The 16,230-nt window shown below is 45.1% G+C and overlaps 1 protein-coding gene across 4 annotated transcripts in view; it reads left to right on the top strand.

Moving 5' to 3' along the window:
- The window catches only part of LOC111863979 (neprilysin-4), a 65,875-nt gene that overhangs the window by 32,691 nt on the left and 16,954 nt on the right, over nucleotides 1–16,230 (top strand). For all 4 annotated transcript variants that reach the window (XM_033751274.1, XM_023850833.2, XM_023850834.2 and 1 more), the window contains exons 2-7: nucleotides 3,593–3,652; nucleotides 9,234–9,286; nucleotides 10,073–10,167; nucleotides 13,607–13,690; nucleotides 14,304–14,465; nucleotides 14,859–14,942. In XM_033751274.1, coding sequence (XP_033607165.1) covers nucleotides 3,641–3,652; nucleotides 9,234–9,286; nucleotides 10,073–10,167; nucleotides 13,607–13,690; nucleotides 14,304–14,465; nucleotides 14,859–14,942 — 490 coding nt within the window. In that variant the 5' untranslated portion in view covers nucleotides 3,593–3,640. The remainder of the gene's footprint in view (nucleotides 1–3,592; nucleotides 3,653–9,233; nucleotides 9,287–10,072; nucleotides 10,168–13,606; nucleotides 13,691–14,303; nucleotides 14,466–14,858; nucleotides 14,943–16,230) is intronic.

Here is a 16,230-nt window from a genome sequence, read left to right as displayed (position 1 = left end):
CTACCTCTTGCATAAACCGGCGTAAAAGCAGAAGAGGGACACATTTGCAGGGTGCCATTAATAACCCAATAAAAATGTTTCATTCTCTAACGAGTCTGTAACACTGGTAACCCTGAGCATATCATAATACTCATGTCATTGTTAATGTAACGTTGCCATGGAGACCGTATATGGACTGAGCACGTTCGACTCTGCTGCCATCCATTTTGTTCCTAACCTTGATACGGGAGAACCGCATCACCAGTATCATCACGAGCCGGCCTGCTGCTGAGAATACAGTCAATGACACTTCCCCATCCTGATAAGAACACTGAACAATAGCCGCTCCTTACAGCAGTGCCATTCCAGGGAAACTAGCAGTCGCTCAGCTCCCTAAGAAAGCCTCCACCGTTTGTCCATCCCGAAGTATCACTGCCACTCCCACTACGGACTGACATTCGAGCTTGTTCTGAGTCTCTTTAGCCCTTTAAAGCCCAGTGATTACTGTATGTACCACCCGCTTTAACACAGTAAAGCTCTGTTTCTGCCCACAGAGTGTATTTGTGTGTTCCGTTTGGTTCTCACAATAAACAGCAATAAACGGTTGGGCTTTGTAGCGGAGACGTAATGAGTTTCCTGTGAGGTACGGACTGAGTTCGTATGTGCTACGTATTTAGAAGAAACTCAGTGTTTAAAGGATTATTCGCATCCATGTCCTTCACATTTTCCGTTGCTAATGATTCATGAAGTCTGGACCTCTGTGTAGCGTGTCATACTTTGCCAGCCTACATTCTTAACCTGCCACTGAACTCCCAAGCCAGACGACCACCTCCTGTCGGCTGTCCACCACTGCTGCACTCCATGTCTGGCATCCGCAACGCGAGGACATGTCATCTCGTTGTGACAGGGGACGCACTTATCGTGGATTCTTAATGATATGCTTGGGGTATCAGGTGGAAACAAATCTTCGGTCGTGGTTTTCGTCAGACATTCCAGCTGGGTGTTCCTATAATAGACACCTTCCTCTTGGTGTCTAATATCGCAGTGTATAGTTAAACAGCGTGTGCTTACGTGAGCTGATGAAGGCTTGCCGAGGTTGAAATGGAGATTTAAGACGTGGCCATGCTTAGTAAGGGCAAGGAACCAGAGTCACGGATCCTAAATCAAGGGTGACGCACTTCATTAGTAACCTGGTTGTGTCTCCAAGTGCGGGAAGTAGCCACCAGGTGTAATATCGGCGTCTACTGAAACTTGTTCGGTTGGCCTTCACTCACAGCTCAGGCCATTAGTCACCGGTTTCCCATGGCGGCGGGCTGGGTTCAATCCCAGGTCAAATCACATGGGATTTGTGGTGGACACGGTGGCACGGAAGCAGGTTTCAGTATTCAGGAAGTATTTCAGTTTCCCCCGCCAATTCTCATTCCGCTGTCTGCTCCACATCATCCAGGACTGGTACAGTCATTTGCAAGAGTTTTATGCTCTGACCTGGTTCCTGTGATAATAGTGCCTCACCTAACCGGGTCTAGGTGTAATGGATTCGCTTCCCGCACACACACGTTGCCTAGGAACGGACGCGCGCTCTCGCACCTCACATGAGAGCGAAACAGGCACAAGGGACGCTCGTAAGTACGGAACATTCTCCTTGATTCAGTACACCCCATTTGCATGCCTTTGTATCGTGCATTTCGTGTAAATTGTATTTATAAATTAAGTTCCCAAGTCACAGAAAATAAACTCTCTCTCTCTCTCTGTATAGCTCTACAGCCCTTTGGACCTTGGCCGCTTTTTCAGTTTCTTAAACCTATACGTAGTTGGTAGGACTCCTTGGACGGGTGATCAGCCCGTCACAAGGTCGCTACCTACACACAGAACAACAGAATAAACGAAAGGGACATGCATGCCTGGAGTGGGATTCGAACTCACGGTTCCAGTGTTGGAGTGGGCGAAGACAGTTCGTGCCTTAGACTGCGCGGCCACTGTGACCGGCAGAAGAACAGCGTCTCAGTTATAAAGAAATCCCTGTTTACTGTCAGACTCGTACCGAACATGTAAATGCACCGTGTGGAATACTGCAGATTTTGTCATGTTGAATCAGGCGGTACGCATAATTACCACTGTGGCTGTGGCGGTATGTTAATGTCTGTGTTCTGCATACAGTGCGACAGGGAATGTCAACCACATGTGACGTCATTATCGTTACGTCATTTGTCGCGTCAACAGCACTGCCCTTTCGTTCTGTATAATAGGAGATGTGCAAAGTGAGCGCATAATCGGAAATCCATACCCGGGAGTAATGTTTCGCCTCGACAGAATTTGTGTTGGTAGCCTTCGTTAGCGCTTTTGGGGTTTGAAAAGATTTTATTAACTGTTTCAATGGAAGGTAACCTCAATTTCAGGTCGGAGTGTGTCGATGGTTTTCTTGCCACTCTTACTGGTCTCCTTAGCTTTGCGTGTGTTTCGTTCATAAAACCAACTCATCTTACGCTTTCATCAATATTTTGTAAATGTATGAAATGCTGAGGGTCGTAATAAATTCATTTTTGCTATGTAACTTCTCCCAGGGGCGTGCCCCACAGTTTGCAATACAGGATCCCGTAACATATTTTGGAATGGCGTGGTCCGTGTGATTCAGACAATTGTTAGGCTATGTATACACTACGCATGCGTGACGATATGCAATATAATCTGTACTCCTCATTAAAAAAATCAGATTTCAGTCGCGAGAGAGCAGCACAAAGCCAGAAAATGCGGAATAGTTCTGTTGTTTATTCTTCCTCTTGGCACTACAGCCCCAGTGGGCCCAGGCCTACCACCATGAACTTCTCCGTTCACTTCGGTTTTTCTAGGTCTTACACATTCGGTAGGACCCCTTGGACGGCTGATCGGCTCGTCGCAAGGCCTCTACCTGTACACAGACACAGAAANGTGGGATTTGTGGTGGACAAAGTGGCGCTGGGGCACGTTTTCTCTGCGTACTTCGGTTTCCCCTGCCAATCTTCATTCCATCAATTGCTCCACAATCACCCTCACCTATCATCTGGGGCTGGTTCATTAGGCCAGAAGTGGCCGCAGTACAAGGGACTTTGCCCCACCCCACTAGCAATAAAAAAATTTAAAAAATTATTTAATTCCCAAATTACAAAACGATCCCTTGCTGAAGAAGAATAGGCTATCGGTATCCGAGATGGAGTCTGAAATCTTCAACGAAAGATGTCGGGGATATCAGTAGCTCAGAACACGCCCTGATATGGTGCGATGATAGATGAATTATGAATTGGTAAGAATCTGGAAAGGGGTGGTTGTTGCATAATTAAGGCACTATCCAGACGTAGTGAGTAAAACCACGAGAGACCTAGGGATCTTCGGTGTCCTGGCCGAGATTCGAACCCGGTACCTCCCGAATACGAATCCGATGCGTTGCCGCTTTAACCAGCGTGGCCGGTTCATACAGCTCACAAAGAATGCCGTTTGGAAACTGAACGGGCCTCGCGTTCGCAGTGAACTCCATGTGTGGGAGCACGGTCTGGTTATCACAGGGCGACTCGAAACTCTTGTACGACTCGCCCCTGGAGCCTTTTCCCGAGTTTCACCGGTTTGGTTCGGTTTGTTTCAGTTTGGTGCCGGCGGCATGCGGCGACTGTACCGACTGTGACGTCACATCATGCGGTACAAGGTACGTTCAGAAATGCTTCTATCTCAAACTCTGTAACCACAATATTTGTTTGTTTGTTCGATGTATATTTTACAGCGTCGCCGGTAACGAGACTACATGGCGTCGAATTGTAGAAGCGGTGATGAATTGGGAAGGAAGTGGTCGTTGTCTAATTGATCGGTCGCAAAAATTGCTGCTAGCCTACGCCAGCACAGTTACTCTTGATTCCAGACCCCGCTGGACCCATGACCATATTTTTCTGTGTCACTGCTCGTGACCTAATCAAGGTACTCCTCCGTAATTTACCCGTAGGGACTGAGGAAAACCATGAAGAACTTCAAGCAAGATGGCGCGTGTCCCGATCATAAGAGTAGACAAGGAAATCGCCGGATCGCCCTGTGATAATCTCAAACCAAAAGAAACTTGCCCGCTTGTTCACTCAAGTTGATTCTTTAGAGGACTGAGGAAAACCACCGGAGCCGTCTGTGGCACCACGTTACAGGAAGGCGCACTATCGCCATGTCAACGCAACAGCCGTCCGCTTTGAGAGCCATGCGGCCAGGGGCAGTCAATATGTTGTTTCTCTCTGGCTGCGTCTTCATCGCTGTTTCACTGAAATATGTAAACTGCTCAGTGATTACAGAGCATGCGGTCTGCTCTTATTTACATATGCACATGCAGTACCGAGCAGCTGGGTGTAGCGGTAACGCTCGGGAGGGACTCGGTTATCTCGACTGATTTTTTCATGATTTTCCTCAGACCCTGCAAGCAAATGGCGGAATAGTACAGCGACCGCTTTCTTTCGGATCCTTTCCTATACTCCTCTCATGCTACCATATGACACTGCACAGTCTGAGAGCTACTGACACAGAAAATGGGACAGTGAGTTCTGGGAAGACGTCCGTTGCCTAACAGTCGCCCTTACATAGATTCTGACCTCATCTGTTCCCTCTTTGAGTTCGCGCATGCGCCATGATAGCGAGACGCCGCGTAACTGAAGAAAGTTGTGACGTCGGCAAGTTCCGGTTTCTCAGCCCCGGGTCTGTTATCCCAACAAAGATTTTCCTCAGTACCTCTTCACAAGTCTTCGTGCCAGTTTACATTACGTAACGGAAGAAGTCTCGACAGCAGAGTCTGCCGTCCACAGTATTGGCACAGCCCCCCAATTGTTTGTGCATTAAGTCTCAATTGCGTTCTTGTTAGCGGTAATAGACTTTGTAACGAATTATGAGTGTTTTTGTTTCCCAGACGTGCCCGCAGATGTCTCTGGAAGTGGCACAAGTGGACACGTATAATGATCCTTTTATTAGAGAGCACGAAAACATTTTGACATTGAACAGGCCAGTAAAAATGTAGGAGGCCGTGATGTGCTGCCACCTACATGGCATGTCTTGTCAGATACGCGACCCGACTGCAGGAAATTGTGCTGCATTTATGCAATTTCCCATCATTTTCCCGCGTTTCAGCCGCTCTTTACGTCTTGTTCTTGTCCTGTGTGTCACGTCCATAACACAGATCCCTTCATTCAGAAACGAATGTATTTGGATCTGATGTTCGGTCGCCATTGGACCCCTGTTCTTCCCATCTGCTTCTAGGTTTCTCAGATTCTTCCTTTCCTTGAGATTTCTGCATCCCGTGTGACGCGACGTGCATTGCTCACCGTCGGTAAACCAGACGTCAACTGAAAGCTTCAGTTTCATGTTTATGCAGTTTTTTTTCAGTTTCAACAAGCAACTGAAGTTGGTCAGCTTCATGCTGCGGCAAACTTTACTTCCATTTGTAACAGTATATTTTATTGTTAGACATTAAGTCTCGAGGGCATGAAAGAAAAATGTATATATTCACAAGTTGGATAATTTAACCGGAGGATTCGACGGTCTCAACCACCGGGGATAGGAGTACAGTACAGTACATGATGGAGATCGAACCGCGGCCTTCCAATCCTTAAGCCGTTGCTCTGTAACCTAACCGCGCATCACTGAAACCGAGAACTATGAAATGCACCGCCATGCAAACGCGTGACTGTTACAGCGGCCAAGTGCAAGCGGATCTGCGCATGTGCAGCTGTGTACGTGTTTGTCTCATACATTGTTAGTTGCCCCTTCTCTCTTGTAACACATCACATTGTTTCCCGGGAGGAGGGAGGCAGAAGATTTGAAAATGATTTTGCAGATTGTCCAAGAGTATCCGGAAAACAAAAGAAACTCCGTGGCCTGTAGTCCGAAAGCGAACTATACCAACGGAGCGAGCGCCCGCCACTTGTCGGCGAAGTTAGTGCCAACTTTAGCGGATAGAGGGTGTCACGTGGTCAGCGCAACGGATCCCCACGGCCATTAATCTCTGTTTTCTAGACAGAATTTTAAAAAATGTGTTTTAATATATTTCCTCTCTTTTTTATGTTTTCCAAAGGCCAGGGGGGAGACATACGCCTGTCCCCCCTTCTTCTGGCGACCCAATCAAACCCTTTTCCGGTGCAACATTGATTCAGCAGGATAATATTGTTCATAATGCATATTAAGAATACTCACCCTCGTTGCTGTAAATTTCATAGAAATATGCCAGTTAATTTGTAACCCCATTGCTGGTGGTTATACGCGTGAACGGGAGTCATCGTGACGTCATAAGCGGACATTTCTGGATGGCAATACGCGTCATAATATAGAAACAAAAGCGTTTGGATTGTGCTTAAAGAACGCTTCTTTTGTCACAGAGCTAGTAAGATTTTCTTTCAGAGGAAGGAGGGAAACCGTTTTCGCTTTAACTCGAATGATCCGAGTCACATCGCGCGTTCTCTTAACACGAGATTGCGCACGTAACGGCCTGGCCTCTACTGTGGATTCAGTAGCCATAAGTGAGCCTTCATTGTCTTCTACTGTGCCTTCAGTAGCCACAAGTGAGCCTTCATTGTCTTCTACTGTGCCTTCAGTAGCCACAAATGAGCATTGACTGCCTTCTGCTGTGCCTTCAGTAGCGACAAGTGAGCATTAACTGGCTTCTTCTGTGGCATCAGTAGCCACAAATGAGCATTGACTGCCTTCTGCTGTGGCTTCAGTAGCCACAAGTGAGCATTAACTGACTTCTGCTGTGGCTTCAGTAGCCACAAGTGAGCATTGACTGCCTTCTGCTGTGGCTTCAGTAGCCACAAGTGAGCATTATCTGACTTCTGCTGTGGCTTCAGTAGCCACAAATGAGCATTAACTAACTGCCTTCTACTGTGGCTTCAGTAGCCACAGGTGAGCATTAACTGGCTTCTGCTGTGGCTTCAGTAGCCACAAATGAGCAATGACTGACTTCTACTGCGGCTTCAGTAGCCACAAGTGAGCATTAACTGGCTTCTCAAATAGCCACGAGTGTCACTATTTAAAAGATGCATAACATGACATCTCGACTCTAAGCAAAGCAAGCTGCCGTGGATACAAGTATAACAAAAATTATGCCAGAAACAAATCAGGAAATTAGAGAGTACGCATGAAGTATAGGCGTGGGATATTATCTGGAATGTTCTCAAGTAATCCACGTTTTTGTGAAATGTGGAAGTTATGTAGCATCGCTATAATGTGTAAAGGCCGTTCTTTATATATCGGTACAAGATATGACATTGTCCCTGTAAAATTATATGAAGAAGGAAAAGAAGACAGTGATCTGTGATGAAGGTTGTCAGACCTTGCAGCATGTTTCCGTGGTAACGGGTCGTTTTCCATTGTGACGAAGGTTAAACTCGTGGCGCGTGACAAACGAATCGAATGTCTGTATCGTTGTGAAATACAGATATATATGTCTTAGCAACAGACATAGCGGCATAGTAAAATCCTGTTTCTGTTATAATGTTCATGAGCGTCACAACAAAATTTCCCTGGTTCAGAACTCGTTACTTTTAATGTATACAGTTATCTGTTGCTTCTGAGGTAGGGACTGAGGGATGTTACACACACAGACACGACTTTGGGTCTAATTTTCCATCTCAGTTCTTTAAAATGACTGAGCAGGATATCTTAAAGGTATTTGGGAGGTTCTTAGTTCGAGTCTCTGTCGGAACACTGGATGTCCTCTCTGATATTTATCATTATTTTCGTCAGTCCCTCCAGGAAAGTGCCGGGATATAACCTCGATTCGGCCACGGCCGCTTCCTTCCAGATCGTTTCCAGTCTCACGGTCGTCCTGCCATCGATGTTACTTAGTCAAGGCACTGACATCGCCATAAATGGGCTGCGAAAGAAGCGAAGAATGCTTCGAGATATTTGGTAGGAAGACAGAATCTGATAAGGCCACTTGAGAGGGGGGGGGGTGCCGGTCAGCGCCATCCCCACCTCCAGACCGGCTCTCCGTACTGGAGATATGATCCTTCGAGTTTTGAATTTCCTTGCTGCAATTATTGACTGATACTCTGCCAGTGACAGCAGGTATGGAAGTAGATCAATTTTAGTTCGATTGTTCGAACAAAGAAACACGCGCAGTTGGTTTGGACGTCTAGGTTTAATCAGACTGATAGCTCTTGCATTGTTATTGTGATGTTAGAAAATAAGCATATTGGAGTGCCTCAGGAGAGATCAAATGTTCAATTGTTGTGATCTTGGAGATGAACACTTGGCAGATGTGGCGACAAGAAGTATCTTCATAAGCTTAGTAAGTGTAAGTAATTGGAGGAACATTCTGTACAGAAGAATTCAACGGAATATTGGGACCGAGAGTTTGGCATTCCCGCTGACAATTGGGCATGTCCCCGGGTCAGACTTCAGTCCGGAGTCCGACTGTAGCAGTCCCACTTTCGAAGCAAGGAACTTACTCTGGAAATGTTGAGGAGGCGTTGCCGGATAGCAGCATTAGATACGTGGGCATTCCATTGAAACTGGAGCCATGGTGGTAAGGGGTGCACAGTACTTACAAGTGCCAGTGACAAAGGATTCACTAGTTACCTCCGTGACTTGCAGAGTTAGTAGTTGCTTTGTAGGTAACGGTAAAATTATCTTGTGCTTATTGAATTAACCAGCACACCATGAAGACGTATGGGGAGTGGAGGTATAGCTCCACAATTCTTGACCTCGGCACGATATGGAGGTGACTGGTTCGCTTAACATCCCAGCATCTTTACCCTCGGAGATGTAGCCCGTTCTATCCATTTGATAGGAGACTGGATAAAAAATATCTCTTGCCCGTTCCGGGAATCAAACCCAGCCCATAACTATACCGATTGAGCTATCGCAGCTCTTGTTGCGTTGTGGAGTGTGAGATAAACTGACAGACTGTGTCAAAAATGTTTTTTCAGGTCGTGTCTTCATAAGATAATAACGCAGAGCTTTGCATTATCATTAGAAAATCACTAGATCCCATTTTCAGCAAACAGTGCGAACCAAACCCGCCATACCTGAGATTTCGTTGAACACAGGGAAAGTTTCTTCCATGACGTTGGCTACACCATCAGAGAAGCTTCAGACAGAGAATAGTCGCTGTTCGCGGCGACAAACCTTCAGCTTCCGTTACATCGTCGAACGGTTTGATGTGACGTTTTTAGCTTTCACTCGATTGAATCTATCTGAAGGTAAAGCTGCTCAAGAAGGTGATAACACGGAGAAAGTGTTGAGGGAGGCCGTGCTCATTGTTGCAGGTGACTGATCCCGAGACAGCTGCCACGCACCACCAAACAGATGGCAGCACCGGGTAAGTACGGACCCTAACTCAATCTGGACATGTTCTTGCTTCTTCTTCTTCTACTTCTACTACAGATCGTTGTTTGCACTAATTCTATAAATTCCTTCGCGGCTGTTATCACTTGTTTACCGAGCGTCACTTCTTATTCGGAGACTTCGAGTTCGAATCTTGGCAAGGACACCGATTATCATGATGAGGGTTTTCATAATTTTCCTCAGTCGTTCCACGCAAATACCGAAGACAGTTACGGCATACTTCACAGTCACAATCTCATGGATGTCTAAACACCTCCTCATAGATAGAGGTGCTGTATCAGCTGCACGTTCTGGCCGCTTTACTTCAGCCCCAGAACTGGTCTGCTGAAAGCATGAAGCTTCAGTGCGGCAAATACTTATCCTTGTAATCTTTGTCAGTTTTTTTAAAATGCAAATTTAAACATGGCGGTGGACGGGTCTGTCGCCGGCGACGCAGGTAAAATTGTGCCTGAAAATGGACTTTGCCTTGAACGGAATATTTCTGTACGCTCAGATAACTGACCAAGGTTTGTGCATGTAGACTGGAACGGCTGGAACGCTGTGTTACTCAACCCGCGGGCCACGTATCGTGAGTGGGCTCTGACAGTTTCGACTTACACCAAAATATTGCGTAAAGGACAGAATTGGCACTAGCCAGTTGCACATGGCTCATTCATGTGGATGAGGACAGTCCGAGATTGCGTGGTTGGCTCAACAGTTCGTAGGAACTTGTGCAGAGTATATTAAGGCCCCCTACAGTCAATGTTCTGATCTGTTGCAGGAGTCAGGCTTCAGCCCGGCTGGTGGTAGTGATTGCTCTCCTCGCTACGGCTGTCGTGGCGCTGGCGGCAGCGGTGGCAGTACTCACCACAGTCAGTGAGTTTAAACTTTGTTCTCTTGGTGACCATTCATGCGGAAGCATCTCAAATTCTACGTGCATATCAGTTCTCGCAGTGCCACATTTTGTTTCCGCATGAAACAGATTAGTTTCGTTTGTTTGCACTTTTGCCGTAAAGCTTCTGCTTACATTAATTTTAGCGTCGCTTTCACGCGACCTATGCAGTTTTTTTTTTAACAAACGAGGCCCTGGAGATCGATACACGTGTGTATATGCCTCACTTTCACACCTGCTATTCAAGAAATGGTGGCAGGTTAGGTTAAGATAGCTGATAAAGCTGTAGTCATAACAGCGGTACTTAATTTAAGGGCGCTATCTATAATTAACACTAAATTGCATCAAACGATTGGATGACAGCGAATACACACATAGACACTTACGGCACAATTTAGCGCACTGTCGCAGAATCTGCGTAGAGGAACTGAGAAACGTCTTCCTAAAACCTCAGTCAGGTTAGACAGTGGATCAGCTGAGATTAGAACCTGTTACTATCTGAATTGCAATTCAGAGACATTGATACTTCCACCAAGTTGCTCGGAAAGCAATGAACGTGTCTAGGACAATGCTGCCTTGCGGTGTATTAGTGAACTACTTTCGAGAGGCCGTTTTCCTTTGTAATCTCGTATTTTTTTTCTTCTGTTCCTTGGCGTCATCAGGAAATGATATCGGAAATCGCAGTTCAGACAGCTGTTACCATAATAAAGCCTATTTGACATCATTTCTTACTGTGACATTCAAAGATAACATGTTTCACTTTCTGTACATCACAAATGAGAGAGAAGGGTTTCGTGTTACTACCACCAGAGGCGGGCCTGCAGTTTACATGCGTCTGGCCAGTTTCCATCAACTATTTAGCCCAGGCTGCATCAGAACAGGAGTTGATAAAAATTTGATTGTTCTGCCAGTTTTAATTTATTTATATCAGATGAATTCATAGTAATATTTAAGAGTTAACATTGATACATTACAAATTCTACCGGAATCGTGTAACTAGTCCAGTAATATCGCTTGGTGAGCAGGGAATGTAGCCTTTGATGACAAAAATAAGAAAATCATGTAGTATTTTAATGAGAAAACATTTGGGGAAGTGGATATTTCCCCAAGAATCTTCTTGAAGGGTACAGGGTATGTACAGTCTCACCACTCTCTGTGAGTTGATTGTCTAGAAACTGTGGGAGCCTCGATGTCTCACAACCCTATAGGCCTCCACAGCCTGTTACAGGAACAGCATTACCTTTTTGCCTTTTTATTAGGGGAGCCATAAGAATCAATGACCAGGACTTAACCTGAGATAGAAAGTTAAGCCTTGTGTTCAGGCAGTTTAAAGTTTATTTTTAGTGATTGCCCAAGAGTATTCAGGAAGGAAGAATTGCTTTCAACACTTTTAATTTTAAGTATATATATTTCTTAATTTTTTTATACGAGGGTAATTCCAAAAGTAAGGTCTCCTATGTTTGAAAATATAAAATAAACATTTATTTTCAATTTTGGATACATCTTGAACATGTACTCATTTCTCTACATAATCGCCATTTCGGTCGATGCATTTTTGTAGGCGCAGTGGCAGTTTTTGTATGCCCATGTCATACCAGTTCACCTCCCTGCTGTTCACGAAACTTCGAACATCAGCTTTCACCTCATCGTCGTTGTTGAAGCGCTTTCCAGACAAATGTTCTTTCAACTTTGGAAAGAGATGGTAGTCACTGGGCGCCAAGTCCGGACTATAGGGTGGATGGGTGATGATGTTCCATCCAAACTGTTGCAGTTGAGCGACGGTTTGTCGGGCAGCATGGGGGCGAGCGTTATCGTGGAGAATGCTTACGCCCTTGCTCAACATCCCTCTTCTCCGGTTCTGAATCGCCCGCCTGAGTTTTCTCAGTGTCTCACAATATCTCTCAGCGTTTATTGTGGTCCCAGTTTCCATAAAGTCAACCAACAATACCCCGTTTCGATCCCAAAACACAGTTGCCATGACTTTACCGGCAGACTGTGTTTGCTTGAATTTTCGAGGCTTAGGCGAAGAGGAATGCCGCCACTGACGTGATTGTTGTTTTGTCTCAGGTGTGAAGTGGTACGCCCAGGTTTCGTCGCCTGTGACAATTGAATTCAAGAAGTTGTCCTTTTCGTCAGCATAGCGGCGAAGAAATTCACGGGAAGAGTCAACTCTCTGCCGTTTGTGGTCTTCCATGAGCATTCGCGGGACCCATCTTGCGCACACCTTCCGATAATTCAACTTCTCTGTCAAAACCCGATAAATGGTGGTTCGGGAAACCTCGGGAACCGAAATGCAGAGATCATCGAGTGTGATGCGCCTATCCTGACGCATGACTCGCTCAATCTTCGCGACTGTCTCGTCAGAAATTGACGGTCTCCCAGTTCTTTTTTCGTCGTGTATTACAGTACGACCAGATTCAAACTCCCTACACCACTTGCGGACGTTCTTTATGTCCATGCACGACTCGCCATACACTTCCACCAATTGACGATGCATTTCAATTGGTTTAGTCCCTTTTGCGTTCAAAAACCGAATAACTGCGCGAATCTCACACTTCTCGGTTTTAGTAATCGGGAGCTCCATTTCTAACGGCAACCGTGCCAAAACTGAGCGTCCTAGCTACGTGCGCGCATGCTTGGTGGTATTGGGGTGAGTGGGGAAGCAACGAATGCAACAGGGTTGCCAACAGCCGCACGAAAAATTACCCAGCGCTTTGGAGACCTTACTTTTGGAATCAGCTACATATGTGTGATGGGGGAAGAACCCTATCTTCTCTCTCTCGCCCCACCAGCATCCATGTTGGACACACACACACACACACACACACACACATCAGACTGTGGTTGCTGCTGCTTTGCTTATGTTGCGTTGTTCACTGTCCCTTGTCTGGGTAGGGCTGTTATTGGTATACACTATTTGTTAGTGCATTCCTACCTCAAGATGATTATATCTGGTGGCAGTGGAATACATACTCTAGTTAGAACTTCTTTAGTTGCCTGGAGATCAGGACTAGATCCTTCTAATGGACCCACTTATACCTAATGATAGTTTCCAAAACTATGTGTATATGAAGTATATCCCAGACAAAGGGCAATGTCCAGCATGATTTTCATGTAATGAGTTAACTTTTGTCACAAAGAATAACTGCTTAACTTGTTTCATATTGTTCCTTACTCTGTCTGAATATCTTACCTGTTCAATCCTATGATGATTAGTTCATCATAGGCAAGTAATTTAGGACAGGTTTTTCTCTGTGCAAAAAGCATCATGCCACAAATGTGTGGAAGGGAAGTGCGGTTAGATCTCTGAGTACTACATCAATGCCAGTTCCTATTCAGTTATAAAATTTACATGTGAATATAACATATTTACTTTTCATAACCACGCCATTTTATCTGGTTTCTGAATGTACTCTGCTTCAGACATGAAGGCCGAGGAGAGGATGTTACAGTCACAGCACAGATTGGTGGCCACTAGCTGTTTGACAGAAGAGTGTGTCCGGTCAGGTAAGGAATTCACAATTACAAGATCTTAAAGCAATCTGTGACATAAATTCACACACACACACACAGAGGCACGGACACGGATGCAGACGTGGACACAGACGTAGATGCAGACACAAGTCTAAGTCCTGCCATTTTTTCCATATTCTGTCATAGTATTGGGGTCATTACTAGTTATGGATAGGACAGACAGCCAGGCAGTAAGGACTAAGAGATCCTTATATTTCAGTTGGGATTGCAGTCTGCAGTTTGTATGCTCAGCAGCCTTTAAACATGGAATTGTCTTGTTCTTCTGAGATGACAGCTCTTTAATTTAACTCACAACTGCATTCAAGATGACAGACCACCACTACTGCACCTCCACCTCCCCTATACATCCACATGGCATAGCATTTAAACACACACACACTCTTGGACGATCTGGGCATAGACTGCAGAACAATACTAAAGTGTAAGATTTGAGGCTTTCACGGCGGTGACTATGAAGAAAGCAGTCTTCTGGGATTTGGCACCACATATACACGGTGCCAAATCCCAGAAGACTGCTTTCTTCATAATATTAAAATGTTTTACAGGAATTTTGCTCATTTGAACATCTGCTTGGTACTTGTTTCAGCTGCGCGGATACTGGAGAGTATTGACAGGGACTCAGACCCATGCGAGGACTTCTACCAGTTTGCATGCGGTGGTTGGATCAGCCACCACCCAGTGCCCGAGTCGCAGAGCACATGGGACCAGTTCAGAGCTCTGCGGGAACAGCTGCTTGTCCAGCTCAGAGGTGCAATGCATCAATATTGTTACTCTTCAATTGAAAACTGTCAAGCTTGCATACGCATCAGCTCTTACCCTAAATGCCAACATTTTCCATGTAATGCTTGAGATGCCAGACACTGCTTCCCACTGTTGTTTCTCGACTGTATGATTTAATGGCTGAGCTATGCACATACTTCAGAGGTTAGGAACATTGGTCATTCTATATATATATGACAGGATGAGAATAGAGACGTTGATGCCTTGTGTTGCAGTTTTGCATGGTTCCAAAATCATGGTGTGTCTGAATTGACTTTTGATGAAGTCAGTTTTACCTAGTGTCATCCACTGACCCCGTAAATGAGTAAATATAGGGCAAATATGAATACTAAATTGAGAACTGCCTGTTCTTTGTATCCAGCACTTCTGGAAGAGGAGGGTTCTGAGGATGATGTGAAGCCAGTCCAACAGGCTAGAATGCTGTACCGAGTGTGTCTAGACACAGGTAGGTACTTCGATATATCAGGACTTTTGTTCAGTTGCCATTACAGGACAGTTTTGGCCACTTTAATACTCTTTGTCTCTTCATAGAGTGTCTTCTGTGTGAACTCATAACTAGTCTCAACAGGGCAGTGTTTGTCATTGTTTGTAAGTTTGTCATTTGAACGGAAACCAAATAAAAGGCTGATCTCAGTTATGATAGATACAGAAGTTAGCAGCAGTAAATGACATGTTTCAGTCAGTATTGCAGTGCTTTCAGTTGGTGTAATATCAAATTTTGGCAAAAATAAAGAGACCTCAAGATTGTTAATATTGTGCTCATTCTGTCAAGCTGTCTGTTAACCGTTGCCGTGGTTCGACGTGTATGTTTCGTCAGGGATTTAAATCATGTGGGGGGGTTCGACGTGTATGTTTCGTCCAGCTGCACACCTACGTTATAACGCCCATAATAATTGATGGTTTTGCTGTAGATTGTTAGATTTTTCGCTGGCCTGTTGTCAGTAGAACAGAGTATAAATAAGACACGACTTTATCTGCGCCAAGTCATCGTTACATATGCCTGTCTTGCAGCAAAGTTCCTGTTGCTCTTGGGAGAGGTTTCTCCGTTCTCCTGTCATGAAAACCCTGTTTTGTTTCTTATGAACTTATAAACAGCAGAGACATGATATGTGCTTGTGTTTATAATATCATATTGCCCTGAGCTGGCCACAATAACACACTCAATTGGAATTCTTAGAAGAGGGTTATCCAAAATTTATTCTTCCAACATCGATTGATTTCGCACAGTACATGGCAGCCAGTTCTTAGAAAAACGCCACAAATTAAGGCAGAACACTGTGGTCACCCCCTGTGACGATGGGTGTGTGTGTGTGTGGGGGGAAAAGAACGCATTCCTTCATGTATTATCGCTCCAGTTGACTCCATTTTATCGTACTGACCTTGGTGGTCGTTTCGAGGGATGGCCATAAATATTTTTTTTGAGCCAGTTCAGCTCTGCTTTCATGCACTACATACCAGCCAGTTCTTAGAATAACTTCATGAATTCTGTGGTCACCCCTACGACGTCTTATGCCGCCAAAATGGATGGAAAATGAAACGCAGAAGCACCAACACTTGTTATGATAACATAAAGGTTGAATTTACTGCAGCTAATCTGGGTAGCGATACGACTCACGGAGAGACATTTCTTCTTATATTCCCCCCACGGGGAAGGCAAGGCCGCACAGAAGATGTTTTGTTTACGGAAAAAGAGCCAAATGAGAGAGATACGCAGTACTGGTATGGTGATGTGA

The sequence above is a fragment of the Cryptotermes secundus genome, unplaced genomic scaffold, assembly GCF_002891405.2.
Source record: "Cryptotermes secundus unplaced genomic scaffold, Csec_1.0 scaffold279, whole genome shotgun sequence".
In the NCBI taxonomy this organism is placed as follows: Eukaryota; Metazoa; Arthropoda; class Insecta; order Blattodea; family Kalotermitidae; genus Cryptotermes; species Cryptotermes secundus.
Note: the sequence above shows the minus strand (reverse complement) of the source record. Positions and strands in the feature narration are given on the sequence as shown.